A 14,664-nucleotide genomic window follows, 5' to 3' on the forward strand; every position below is an offset into this window, starting at 1 on the left:
ATCCAGGTCAAGCAGTTTAAAGAATAGTTTTTAAATAAAATACAGCATATGAAACATAGTCAAAAATACTTTAATAACTATGTAAGGTGTCAGTTGGGTACTGGAAATATCACTTATAAAGTATATGATTGTCTAACCACTATGCTGTACACCTGAAGCTAACACAAAATATTCAATGTAACTATATAAGTTTTAAAAAGTTTTTAAATAAAAAAATGTAAAATATAGCAATAAGTTTGGCAACTAACTCTCAAAATTAAAGAAATAGCAATTCAAAAAAGAACAGCTTTTTAAAATATGTATAGTTAAATTAAACATATCTTTCTGTACCAAACCACTGAACCCAAGCTGCTAATGTAATTTTTCTTTCCTTCAAGTTTTAATTCTATAAATAATGCATAAGCTTTTTAGAATTTCAAAGACAAAGAAGTATTTATTATAGATAAGTTATCTTTCACTAACCTTGCCACCTCATCAGTCAACACTGTAAATAGTGTGTAGGTATCCTTCCTGACCTGATTCTCTGATATTATCAACAAAAAAAAATGTTACAAATCTACAATGCTAAACTTCTACTTACTGCGATTCAGATTTGGACACTGTGTTATATATCCATTCGGCATAAAGATAATTTTTCCATCTTGGATGATCCCCTGGGCAACAGAAGAGAAAGGTGGGTGTTTGATATTACAGTTCCCAGCAGTTCACGTGGGCCTGTCACGTGTTTTCTGCAGGGCAGATTATTTTCAAAACAAGACTGAGAGCCTCATTCAAAAGGTGAGTTGGCCATGGTCTACATTGAACTACCAGAAACTGTCCTATTCTAGGAATGTTGACAAGTACATTCATCTTGAGAAAGCTATAGTTAGTAGCCACTGCTTGAGACAAAAGACATTATTACACTAAGGATCCATCAATAAATATTTTTTAACTACGGGACTGAAAAGTCACTGAGGTCATAAAAATTCTCTCCAATGCCTAAATCATCCTGGATCATTAGATATTCATGACTATGCAGATTTTTTTTAACATGGGAGCAAAAAAAAAAAGATAATAGAAACATATTAAACTAAAATGTTCCTACTGATTCATTTAGTCAAGTAAAAATAAATTTGACTTGGAGAAAATTTCCTATCAGTCTTGGCTCTCAGCTAATTAAGTGACATGAGTTCTGGCTGGTAAATGTTAAGAATGGCTCAACATCTCCCTGTGAGTAAAAGGTGGTCTTTTAATTCTGTGGCTTATTCAGGAAGTACAGCCCCCATTGAAGAAAGTCATTGGGGCTGCTATCTCCAAAATGAAAATAAAAACTTAGCTTTGGAGTGTGCACATAGGATTTCAAGATTCTATTTCTAGGTGGGTGTTTGTTTTTAACTGATTTGATGGAAGAAATATTACAGAACAGATGATAACTGGGGAAGCTGGTTCAGAATATTGAGCTCAATCTATAAATAAAATACAGGCTTAAGTGTGCAAGTCTTTCAAAGGAAGTAACATTTAACATGTATGTGCTCATCCTCTAAACAGCAGATGGTAATCAGTAAATGCTGTTTTCTGCTTATTATTTCAAGATAAAATATTATTGGAAATAGTAATAGAAGTAACAGGATCACAGGACCTCCTCCTCAGAGTGAGACACACACAGTATTGACCTCCTCCTCTCCATGGGTGATGCAGTGCTTATGACTATGAGAGGAGCCAGCCCCACCATGGGGAGGAAGTCCCAGCCCCTGCTCCTCATGGGCATTCAGAATCTCCTGCAGGAGAATTCCAGGAAGCAATTAATGGAGTGTGATCTGAATGCATCAGCTTCTTCCTGGTGTGAAGTTGCTCAGTTTTTCTAAAGTAAATGAACTCTTTTAAGAGGACAGGGTATCTTTCAAGCACATTTTAGAACTTTGAGAGAAGCACGCAATTGGAAGCCAGAGGGTCTGCATTCAAGTTCTAGATCTGTGTCTGGTCAATTGGATGAACCCAGACAATAAGAACCATCTTCTCTGAGCTTTAGATACTTCATCTGGAAGGGGAAATGCGGTATGCAAAAGCGAAAGATCTTCCCAGCATCAAGGGCTGGGTCAATAAAACAGGTAACCAAACCGAAACAGTTCCCTATGCATTTGCTACCTTTCAAGGTGAATGAAAAAGTGAATTAAGGACACAGAAGGCTGTAGATTTCCATCGTAGGAAACTGAGTATCACATTAGAAAACATCGGTCTAATCAGGTTGAATACGAATGTATTTAGAGTGACTGACTGTGTGGGTTTTCCCAGGATTTAGGGATTTCAGTGCTAAACTGAGAGAGTCCTGGGAAGACCAGGATGTTTGGTCTTCTGAGGCAATGAGGAAATGATGGAAGCACAAGACCAGGAAAGAATCAGGTACATCTATTATCTGTTTGTTGCAAGATCCTAAATCATTCTTACTTTTATCAGCCACAAAAAGGCACTCAGAAACCTAGGATATATATATGGTGGTATTCATTACCTTTCCAAAAACAAATGGAAAACCTATTTGAAAGAGATACTCTACTCATTCTATAGCAACATAATATAGTACACAACAGCGATTTTGCTTTTTAAAAAGTGACTACTGATTTTGTTCCATTGTAAATTACAAATTGCCTCTCTCACACCTTTCTTCCACCTGCCTCCCTCCTCACCTCTCTCTTTCTCCACTATGAATCTCTGGCACGCACTTGTGTGTTGCACAGGTCATTAGGTAAAGGTCAATGATGTTGACTTGAACAAAAACAGAAGTAAGGGCTGGAAGCTTCTCAGTGCCCATTAATGCAAACACTCAAAGCACTTGGTGTTTTTTTCTAAGGAAGGTCATGAGGGTCAGCCCACAAATTGCATGAAAATATGTTCTTGCCAAATGAATCAAGATGGAATGTTAATTTATTTGACTGGGTGTAATTCCATTCTGGATTAAAAGAAGGGTGGCAATCTATTGAGCAAACACCAAATGTAACCCAGAGAAGTCTGAGTGCACATGTGTATGCATGTGAAGACATACCTGTGCACATATTCCAGCACCTCCCCCAGAACAAGAACCCAAAGGCTTTGCATTGAATTGCCATATGGTCTATTCAGAGCATGGACATTTGTCAGTAAAGGAACATTGATGAACTACGTAGTTTTCCTTCCAAAATGACCCCCAAGAGGGATTTTATTCAGTATAAAGCTACAAAGTAGCTCCATCAACCTTATTTCTCCCAGGAAAATTATCAATGAGGATTTCTATAGATAAAATTTGCCTTCAAGCACTGCAATTTCTCAAAAAAAAAAAAAAGATGAAATAAGGGATCAAAAGGTAGAATTTCTATTATTTCTCCTTATTTAACTTCAAATGTATCTACACTCAAATGCAGCTCTGGCTGAGTATATATTAGTTGACCTCATTTGATCTCATTTATTCAGATCTAAGCTTTATTTCATATCATTCCTCAAGGCAATGTTTCTCAAAAGTTGAGTTTCTTAAGAATTATCTTGAGTATTTAACATTATGATTCCTGGGCCAACTCCCAGATTCTGTTTTAGTGAGGTAGGAGGAGGTCCAGGAGTCTCCACTGGAAAAAAGAAGTTTCATAACTTTATTAACATCTACTTTACATACTATTAATTCATCCATTTTAGAAATGAAATAAAGAGCTCTGATACATGTGTGGGGGAAAAATTTTAAAACTGTTATGTTAAGGGAAAGAGACACATTATACTACGTATTGTATGATTCCATTTACTACAGAAAATGTCTGGAAAAGATGAAACTCTTGAGATAGAAAGCAGATCATTGTTCGCTGAGGGCATGGTGAGGGGAATGGGAATTGACTGTAAGCAGTCATGAAGAATTTTTGGAGTGATAGAAGTATTCCAAAACTGGACTGTGGTGATGTTTTCAGGAATCTCCATTTTTATTTTTTTTAAATATATGTTTTTATTGATTTCAGAGAGGAAAAAAGATGGTGAGAGAGATAAAAACATCAATGATGAGAATAACTGATCAGCTGCCTCCTACATGACCCCCACTGGGGATCCAGCCTACAATCTGGGCATGTGCACTGATTGAAAATCGAACCCTGATCTCCTGGTTTATAGGTGGATGCTCAACCAATGAGCCATATCAGCCGAGCTGGAATCTCCAATTTTAAGGCTGTCCCCGATGACTCTGAAGAAAGGTCACTTTGAAACCCCCCGTTTATTGTCAAACATTTGTTTCTTTGGGAGCAAGAGGGTTCACTGATTAAAAGTTCACAGTGGTGCCGAAACTGGTTTGGCTTAGTGGATAGAGTGTAGGCCTGTGGACTGAAAGGTCCTGGGTTCAATTCTGGTGAAGGGCATGTACCTTGGGTGCGGGCACATCCCCAGTAGGAGGTGTGCAAGAGGCAGCTGATTGATGATTCTTTCTCATCTATGTTTCTAATTATCTATCCCTCTCTCTTCCTCTATGTAAAAAAAATCAATAAAATATATATTTTTTAAATAAAAAAATAAAGTTCACAGTGGTGAAAACAGCATCTAAATCCAATATATCCATAGGGTAAAATTTTCCTGATTTGAAACTGAATGGCAACCCACAGAATTACTAAATTATCAACACCATATATTTTCATCTCAGTATCCCCTGCAGGTCCTATTGTAACATATTTCATACTGGAAGCACAATAAATACCTTAGAGGCATCAAACTCCTGAAAACTATGAATTATACAATATTGAACAATATAATTTTCAGAGCTATTAGTCTGATATGTAAACTAGGAATGCACATCAGAATTTTAGGAGAGGTTGAGGAAGGACGGTCACACATATTTTGCAAAAGCTTCTGAGGCAATCTTGTTACACCCCCCATGAGGACTATAGATGTGAGGCCTGATCTAGGGCCAGATCACCTGGTCACGTGACCTATGAATAAAACCTAGAGCATTAATACCTTAAGAAGCTTTCCTAAAGGCAACCTTAATCCTAGGCCATCAACTACAGGTTTCCTAACTCCAACACCAGTGCCGGACCATGATACAACATGTGTAAGTAATAATATATCATTTGAGAAAGTTTTAGAGCTATAGGAGCTAACCAAATGTTGCTATAATGAGATCCTGTTATTAAAATAAGGTCCTATCATAATTGTCTTAATTGATAGGTACTACTCACTGTCCATAATGAATTATTTGCATTAGATGCTAACAGTTCACTAAAACAGTCCATCAGTACTGAGAAACACAGGTCCTTTTAAGTAGACTAATATCCCCCACCACCTGCCACTATCTTATTTACTCTATTAAGTTGCTAAACCATCCATCTCCTCATTGTTAGTGCAATGCTAAACCTCAGCCCATCTGAGTAGCTAAATAAATCCCTAAGATACAGAGCCCAAATAAATAAACTTTTACTATTAATACTGATGGGAAGGAGACAAATGGGTTTTCCCCCTTTGTTATATCCACCTGTTGCCACCCTCTACCTCCCGCGCTCAGCTCACCAGGCAACTGAAAGAGAAATTTGCTCCAGACAGGTTCTACGTGGGTTTTTTGTTTGGAGAACTAATGCCCAATTATTTCCATTGTTCCAATAACATTTCTCACTTCACAGTGAGAAATATAGGAAGACACAATTAAAAAGGATTAGGAAAAGTATGCTATTATTACCTTTTTATGTATGTATGGAATAACTAAGATTAAGCAAGTCCATCTAAGACTCAGAGCTTTCTGGTACAAATAAAAGTAGATTTACCACCAAACATGCTAATTCTTTTTTAAGGCTCTTATTTCCCTATAGATCCCTGTTTACACTGAAGAAAACAGTTGTATTTTTTTTTTTTTTTTTTTTTTGTATGCTGAAACACTGCAACAAATTGCTTTGAAAGGCAAAGGAAAAGGGGTGGGGAGAGTTCCTGCAGGGCATGTAAATACAGGGATGAAGACATGTTCTGTTTATAAACTGGCAAGGGCCCAAGCTTTGGCAACAGGCTAACGAAAAGTAAGACTCCAGGAAATCGCAAGGAGGATTTTCAAAATGCAACCAATTATGTATTTCTGCCCTGAAGACAGTTAATAAAATATTCCAGCTTGCACAGAAACCAAGGAAGACATTTGTCGACTTGCATTACGATCAATAAACACTGTCAGCTCATTAGCATATCATTAGCTGCCCTGCTGTTTCCAAAGTCTTAATGCACAGAAATATTAATCTACAAATGTATGAGATTCACCAGCTCTGCGCCTTGGACTTTCCGCATGAAAGGAAAAACGAGAGTTAGCGATGGGAGGAATCCGGCAGAGCTGCTTTCTCTTGGTGCCTCTAAACATATGTTTACCATCTGCGGAATTATGGGAACCAGCTGAGGTAAGAAACAACAGCTGTGGCGTTAAAAAAATTAATGCCATCCATTTTTACTTCCCAGTGACAGCTAAGCTGTTAAGGAGATGGTGATGTCCAGGTAAGGGTGAGATTTCAGACCCAGTTCACCCAAGAGATAGGGAAACTGAGGGAGACATGGAAAGAGTGCCTTGGCCTTGAGAATTCTCCCTGAGGTCTCAGCTATTTTAACTATTTAGAAGCCCCCAGAGGACCAAACCTACCAAAGCATCCTGAACTTATTGCCATTCACCTACACTTGTTCTTTATTTATTTTTATTTTTATCTAGGTTTTGGCTTTATTTTTTTTAATATATTTTATTGATTTTTTACAGAGAGGAAGGGAGAGGAATACAGAGCTAGAAACATCAATGAGAGAGAAACATCTTCCAGCTGCCTCTTGCACACCCCCTACTGGGGATGTGCCCGCAGCCAAGATACATGCCCCTGACCGAAATCGAATCTGGGACCTTTCAGACTGCAGACCAATGCTCTATCCACTGAACCAAACCAGTTTCGGCAGTTCTTTATTTCTTTACCCTCTGAAACTCACAGCCTCATCAGCGCAGAATGATCAGAGAGAAACTGAGTGGTAGTCAACCATCTCGATAATGGAAATCTGCAACAAGATTCAGATAAGCCCAGCGCTAAGAGCCCGCTATGCTCTCAAATGGATGCTGTTTTAAAGTAGAAAACAAAAATCCCCATTTTGTGTTCCATGTCTCTGATAAAAAGGACCTAATGCTAGCAACCTCATCAGGCACCATCCTGTGCTCTTCAATCAGCAGCCCTTTTGTTCTTGTTGTTGTTAATCCTGTCCCAAAGATATTTTTCCATTGATTTTTAGAAAGTAAAAGGGGGAGGGAGATGCACACACAGAGAGAGAAACATCGATGTGAGAGAAACACGTGCCCTGACTGGGGTCGGGGATCAAGCCTGCAACTGAGTTATGTGCCCTTCACCGGGAATTGAACCTGCAACCTTTTGGTCCCGGGGCTGAAGCTCCACCCACTGAGCCAAAATGGCCAGGGCAACCAGCAGCACTTTTACAGTGTGATCCATAAGGACCCACCAGGGTCCAGAGAATTAGGGTTGACAAGTGAGGAGTTTCTGCTCTGACTTTGCGTAGGAAGCAAAGTGTTAATATTTAAAGCAGGGAATAATGCTATTTTAACCTGAAAACACATAATAAGCATTTTTTTGTTCTGGAGCAATAAAGCAGAAGTGGTTGGACCCAGGAGGCAGCTTCTACAAGATAAATATTAAAAGCCTGAAGATGTGCTGACTCACCGGAGCAGGGCTGCCTCTTTTACAGGGCATTAAATTGATGGAGGTAATTTCTGTAATGAGTCACTGACATATTTTCCCAAGCCAAGCCATCTCACCTCACCAATGGATGGCCAGAGCACTGCCGCACATACGGGACTCTAAGGGGAAGAGGAATTTTGAAAGGCTCCCTTCTAAAGAGCCATTAGGTTAGGCTACTCCTATTGGGGAGCGAAGGGATTCACATTTCTCCCTAGGAGGACAGACTGTGTGGAAACTCCATCCCTTCTGATGCTTTTCACTGCGACCACCTATTCCTTTGAGCCAAAGCCCTTGAAAAAGACAACAGGTCTGTCTCCACTATGGAAATGCTGTAGTTAAATGAAATGTCACCACCATCTAACACAGTGACCAGCACATGGTAAGCAAGATCAAAAAACAACAACAACAAAAAAAACATTTATTAAATGAAATTATTAAGTGAAAGTTTGGATGAATGAACAAAAACTGAAATAAAAAGGCCAAAACTTAAACTCCATTTCCATCACTTAGGCTGGCAAATAGCTTAATCTGAGTCATGCATACTGATTTATATAATTGGGATAATAATCAACTGAGACAGTATGTGTAGGGCCACACAAAGTCTAGAACAGTGGTCGGCAATCTGCGACTCGCAAACCACATGCAGCTCTTTGGCAAAGGTGACCAGATGTCCCACTTTTTTTAAAGATTTGGGATTTTTTTTTAAATGTTGCGGGATGCGGGACAAATTGTTAAAAATCGGAACTGTCCCGCCAAAAGCAGGACGTCTGGTCACCTTATCTTTGGCCCCTTGAGTTTTTAACAAAGGCCAACTTTACCCTAATTAAGTTAATAACAAGGTACCTACCTATATAGTTTAAATTTAAAAACTTGGCTCTCAGAAGAAATTTCAATCGTTGCACTGTTGATATTTGTCTCTGTTGACTAATGAGTTTGTCGACCACTGGTCTAGAACATGGAGAGCATTCATTCAATGATTGTTGGCATTCTCTTCCACACCCTTACAACCCACCTTTACAGCAAAATGATTGTCAGATCTTTGAACTCCCTTTGTGCTTTCTGTCTTTATCAGGCATGTGGGCTCTTAAGCATAAGGTCCCTTACCTCTTCAGAGAATCGAATCATGAGTCCATTCAAGTTGGAATAAATAATAGCACCAACTGTTTTCCCTCTCTTTATCACAAACTCCTACTGAAACAGAAGTCCCCAAAAAGGCTGAAAAAGCACCTGTCATTTATATAATATAGTGTTAAGCACACAGGGAGCAATAAACACATAAGAAAAAAGGGAGAAGATGAATATGGCAAACTTATTATGTCATCTGCATTACCATTCTGAGAGCTATCTCTGCCACTTTACAAATAAGAAGACAAATTCATAGCTGTTACATTCATTCATTTTAAGATTATATTGTCTGCCAACTGTGTTCCTAGTACTATTCTAAGCATGTGCTGAATAAAATAGACACAGTTATAATCAAAGTAAAGCTTATAGGAAAGAGTGACCAATAATAAACAAGCAAGACCATCTTTCCCCAGTCTTCTGAAATATTGCAATGTCTACTTTCAGCTTATGCTTTAGGTTTATGTACCCTAAGAATTATTTATCGTTATGTGATCAACTCCTCAGCTTTTAAGTTTGCTCTTGCCTGAGATTCTACAGTTTTCTCGTGTTTGGTTTGGTCTATTTTCTTCCTTCTTTGTTCCACTTCACTCTCAACATTTATGAATCCTTATTTTTTAATTGTTTCAATATAAACAACTAGAGACCCAGTTCATGAAATTTGTGCACTCAGGGAATGGTTCCCATAGCCCTGCCCCCTCTCACAGTCCAGGAGCCCCATGATTGATCAATCACAATTGAGGGAGGCCCTGCCTACCCACTGCAGCCTGCTGATCGGTGGTCTGGGAATCTCTCTTTGGGTTGATCATGAAGGCCCTGCCCCCCCTTCCCCCCCCCCCCCCCCCCCGATTGATTGCTCCACCGGCCAGTGGCCTGGGCCTCCCTCTGCAGGGCAATCATGGAACAATGGCTGGGCCCACAACCAATTGCATCACACCCACCTTGGCTGGCCTGGTGCCAGGTGATGTCATAGTGTGGCTGTCTGTCCGGATGGTCATTCCACTGTTGAGCCTGACAGTTGATTTGCATATTATGCTTTTATTATTATAAATATACATCAGAATTTGAATCTTATGAATCCAATATAATACTTTGACTTTAAGCACTGAGTGTAAATTACTTAAATCTGATAATAAATATTATGAAATGGAATTACATCTGCCATATAAAAAGACAGCATTTTCTCTCCTTTTTTTGGGTTGGCAGAACTTTTTAAGAAATCCTCTCATTCTCTTATAATTAAATTTGAAAGTTAAACACTATCTGTTTTTTCAGAGTTAGTTTTATTTTAATATGCAAACTTAAAGTCTAAAATTAATCAATTTCTGTACTAATTTTTCTGACTAAAATAAGATCTTGTAACACTTTACATCAGATCATCCCCTATTATTATTGTCTAATATTTATTTTCAAAACACACCTATTTTTTAATTAGACATTATTATTAATATTTAATCAAACAATGATTATTCAGGTTTGTGTATGCTTTCAACAATGTATTCACCAGTTCTCCTTGCACTATATGTCTTTCTTCTTTAATGAAGATCTATTGGTCATAAACTAAAAGTTTCATTTGTTTATAAGGTTTTTATTTCACACTCATTCTTAAATAATAATTAAGTTGGATATAAGTATATACATTTGGGAATTATTTTATTTTAAAAGTTTGAAAACTCTTATTATTATATTTGGATTTCTGCTTTAACTCTTTAAAAGACAGCTATTCTAGCTTTGTTATTCTTTTGTGGAAATTTTGCTTTTCCTCACTGGCTACTTTTAAGATATTCTCTTATCTTTGCGATTCTGCTATTTCACTAAGGTGTCTAGGCCTGACTGTCTTTCAACTTATCTTGATTGGTGTAAGAGATTATTCAAATGATCAACACTTCTCCTCCTCCTTGCATCTGTATCTTTGCAAAACAAATTACAAAATAGTTCTTCAAAAGATGGAGTCTATATATTTGGCCTTTGACTATATTTGGCCATAGGACTTGCTTTGGGTAGTAAATTATTAGCAAATGAGACCAAGCAAACAGAGCATTGAAGAGCACTAGTGCATCCTCTCTTCTTGTACTTGAAACCTTAAGACTGCCATGTGGATAAGCCTGAGCTAGGCCACTAGCGGATGACAGACCATCTGGAAGAGAACTGAAGCCAGTCAATAGCCAGCCTACTACCAGAGATAAAGAGGCTTGGGTCATCCTGCCACCTGGTGACCTATAAATTGACTACAGACACATAAAAGAGCCCAGTAGATATAAGTATAGCCAGCCAGACTAGGAAAATCATCCAATCAATGCAAAGAATTGTGAACTAAATAAAATGGTTATTCATTAATGACCCCTGATACCAAAACCAGATAAGAACATTACAAGAAAACAAAACTACCGGGCACAAACCCTGATGACTATAGATGCCAACATTTTCAACAAAATATTAGCAAAGTTAAATCAAGAGTGCATTAAAAATCATATACCATGATTAAGGGAGATTTATCTCTGATATTTAAGGATGATTCAAAATATGCAATCAAATAAATGTTATAATATACCACAATAGAATGAAAAACAAAAATCACATGATCAGCTCAATAGATGCATAAATATCATCTGACAAAAACCAACATCCTTTAATGATAAAAATTCTTTTCTATAGATAGATAATAGATAATATTCAGCCACCAGAAAGGAAAATATGAATGGACTTTGAGGGCATTATGTGAAGTCAAATAAGTCAGAGAGACAAATACTATATAAAATCATATATATGTAGAATCTATAAAGCTGAACTCATAGACAGAGAGTAGATGGTGGTTGCCCGGGGTTAGGAGAGTGGGGAATAGGAAGAGGTTGATCAAAGGGTACACACTTCCAGTTATAATATGAATTCATTCTGGGGATCTAATGTACAGATAGCATAGTGAGTATAGTTAATAATATTGTGTTATATACTTGCAAGTTACTAAGAGAATAAATCTTAAATATTCTCACAGTAAAGAAGAAATAGCACTTACAAGATGATGATATTAGCTAACACTATGGTGGTAATCATTTTGCAACATATAAGTAACATATGAACCAATTGTACACCTAAAACTTAACACAGTGTTATAGGTTAATTATATCTCAATAAAGTTGAAAAAATAAATGGGGAATAAACTTAAGTCTCTAAATTCCTGGTATTGGCAGACATTCCTCTGGTTTTCATTTCCTTCCATATATTTGGCCCCTTTGAGTCTCCCCTTTTATAAGTGCAATAATAAATCTTAAAAGATTTTGTCTGTTTTATCCAGCATTTAGAGGCATTATGAAGTACAAGGATTGTTAAAATATCTACTTGACCATATTGCCAGAAGCAAAATTCTGCCATTCTACTAAAGAACAAGACTATTTTAAAATTTCATGATATTTTAACTTTTTCAATTCATTTCAAATCAGTATCCTTATGTTTTTATAAAATACAATAATGCAGTCATTGTACTGTCCTCTTTACAGACAAGAATATCAACATTCCTAGACACTGGTATGTTTCCTACTGTATACCTAAACATCACCCCCCAAATGATTTAATATATAGTTTGAGAATGAAAATGAACTTAAAGATGGCCTTAAGAACTAGATTGAGAAACATTATAAGGATCATTTACATTCTGAATCTGGATACATTCTACATCATTCATACCTGGCACCACAGTGAACTGTATGACCTTAGGCAAGTCCCTTAACTCTATGCCTTGCAGAGAGTTTTAAAGCACCTACTTCATAAAATCATGAAGATTAAATTATTTCATTCACGTCAAGCACATAAAAAAGCATGTGTCAGAAGTAGCAAGTAGTCCTTACTTTGAATAAGCCATGCTTTTGGTTGCGCTGACCAAGCCATAAGCTGCTTCCTGGAGGAAAGTTGGTCTCAGGAGGGTCTATCACACGTTCATAAATCCTGTGGGGGCAAAGAACACGGTTACTAATACATGCTGCTTGAAGGACCCATGGCAATAGCTTCTGCTATGGAGATATGGAGCCAATGGATGGCATGTTTTAAATGACTGGTAGGTAGCCCGAATGTACACACACGTTTCTTGACAACACTTGAAGTTGTTTCACAACCTCAGGTGTTCCCTTGGTGAAATTAAAAAATGGACCCCCATACACTGAGGGCAAGGAGAGACTGAAGAAAGAGGAAGACCTTTCCCAACTAATAGATGGGAGTTTCCTTAAAGCAAGAGAACTTACATAGGAGGTTTGTCTCGGGTGGCCACAGAGATCTCCACACCCACCTGCCAAAATCTTTTTTACGTAGAGGCTTTAATGGGTTTTAGGCATGTATACCATCCAGATGGTCTCAATAACACACTACTCTCTAGGGCTATATCCTTGAGTGACTCCTAGAATGGGAACAGTGGATGGAATGTACACTCTAAGGATAAGGGACAGGGGAGGAGCCTCCAATTGCCCAGGCCCAGCCTGTGGGTCACCCAGCAGCCCAGTCCTCTCAATGATCTCTTCCAACATTTGGACACATTACCTGGGCCCCTCATGGCTTTCTATCTTCATCCTTTGTCAGGGAAGGGAGGAATAGGGTAAACATGAGTGTCTAGTGTGAGCAATGAACATTCCACAAACTCTTTGAGCAAAGCACTTTTATCCATGTTACAGGTGGGAAAGCTGAGGTTCAGGGAATATAAAAAGAGCCAGTTAGAGAGTAGTAGAGTTGGGATGAGAATCTCCAGTTGCCTACTTCCAAAGCCCATGCACATCCCTTTATACTACTTCTCCCTGGCTTGATTTATTTAGCTGCTACTCATTTCTGCAATAACAGGCTATACTCCTTTACACATGTGAGTAGCAGCTGCTCAGATCACAATAGGCTTAGTCTACCTTGAAATCATCATCCAAAAAGCTATTGAGCACTTCTTTGGTCTGAGTTCCACATGGAGCAACAAAAGATATAGCAATAAATCATACATTCAAAATCCTGCCCTCATGGAACAATAAACAAATAAATAAATAAATAAGATTATGTGCATGAACAAAATCTTCATATATGATATGATAAATGAAGACATATGACTAATACAGGGAAAACAGTCCCAGGATCACTGAAGGTACCTACTAAACAACAAAATTATCTCTGCTGTCCTGCCCTGCCACATCCCAGTTAGTCAGTCACAAATATTTAGAAGTGTGCCCCCTTCAGATATCATCCCTGCCTCCACCCACCCTGGCATGGACCTCCCAGCACCTGGGTGCTGAGAAGAGGAAGGACAAGCTTGCCTGAGAACTGAACTTGTCTTTATATGGTCAGAAGATTCTGGGTGGGGAAAGACAGAGTGACCATCTGTGAAATTCAGTGCATCCTGATGGCCTTTCCTGGCATTCTCCAGTTCTTGATCAGGAACAGCTGCAGGAGGAGCCATCACCAGGTGGGTCCAGAGGTCTACCAACTGCTCAGTCTTCCTTGCTGAGATGGCCCTGGCTGGCTACCCATGGCCAGTGGGGGACAGGCCCCTCCAGAAACTCTTAGAGGGAAAGTGGAAGAACTGAAAGATTGTCCAGCTGTGTCAAGGCAGGTGCATGAGTGCACGACTCTTACAGCTGGGAGATGTCATGCCACAGCCTTGTATCTTAGCAGCAGCATCCATGACTCTGCTATTCCCCACAGAAGAGTGCTGTTTCCTAACTATCCATGTAAGGTATTCACCTGACAAGGCTCTACATATATCAGGTCCTTCTTTACTAATTTTTTGTTATAAATGGAGGCTCAAAACATACGTAAACAAAAATAAGTTTCCTTTAAAAAGACAGGATGGGCTCTCTCCTCAAGAATTCAGCCAGTATTTTGTCTGTTAGAACGAGCTGTGTTAAATTAAATAGTTTATAAA

At 38.4% G+C, this 14,664-nt stretch overlaps 1 protein-coding gene across 2 annotated transcripts in view; it reads right to left on the reverse strand.

Annotated features, from left to right (window-relative positions):
* NELL1 (neural EGFL like 1) overlaps positions 1-14,664 on the reverse strand; it is a 622,937-nt gene that overhangs the window by 491,031 nt on the left and 117,242 nt on the right. For both annotated transcript variants that reach the window (XM_036427674.2, XM_036427675.2), the window contains exons 5-6: positions 12,626-12,722; positions 581-653 (exon numbers count right to left, since the gene is read on the reverse strand). In XM_036427674.2, coding sequence (XP_036283567.1) covers positions 581-653; positions 12,626-12,722 — 170 coding nt within the window. The remainder of the gene's footprint in view (positions 1-580; positions 654-12,625; positions 12,723-14,664) is intronic.

The sequence above is a fragment of the Pipistrellus kuhlii genome, unplaced genomic scaffold (assembly GCF_014108245.1).
Source record: "Pipistrellus kuhlii isolate mPipKuh1 unplaced genomic scaffold, mPipKuh1.p scaffold_m20_p_9, whole genome shotgun sequence".
NCBI classification, from domain to species: Eukaryota; Metazoa; Chordata; class Mammalia; order Chiroptera; family Vespertilionidae; genus Pipistrellus; species Pipistrellus kuhlii.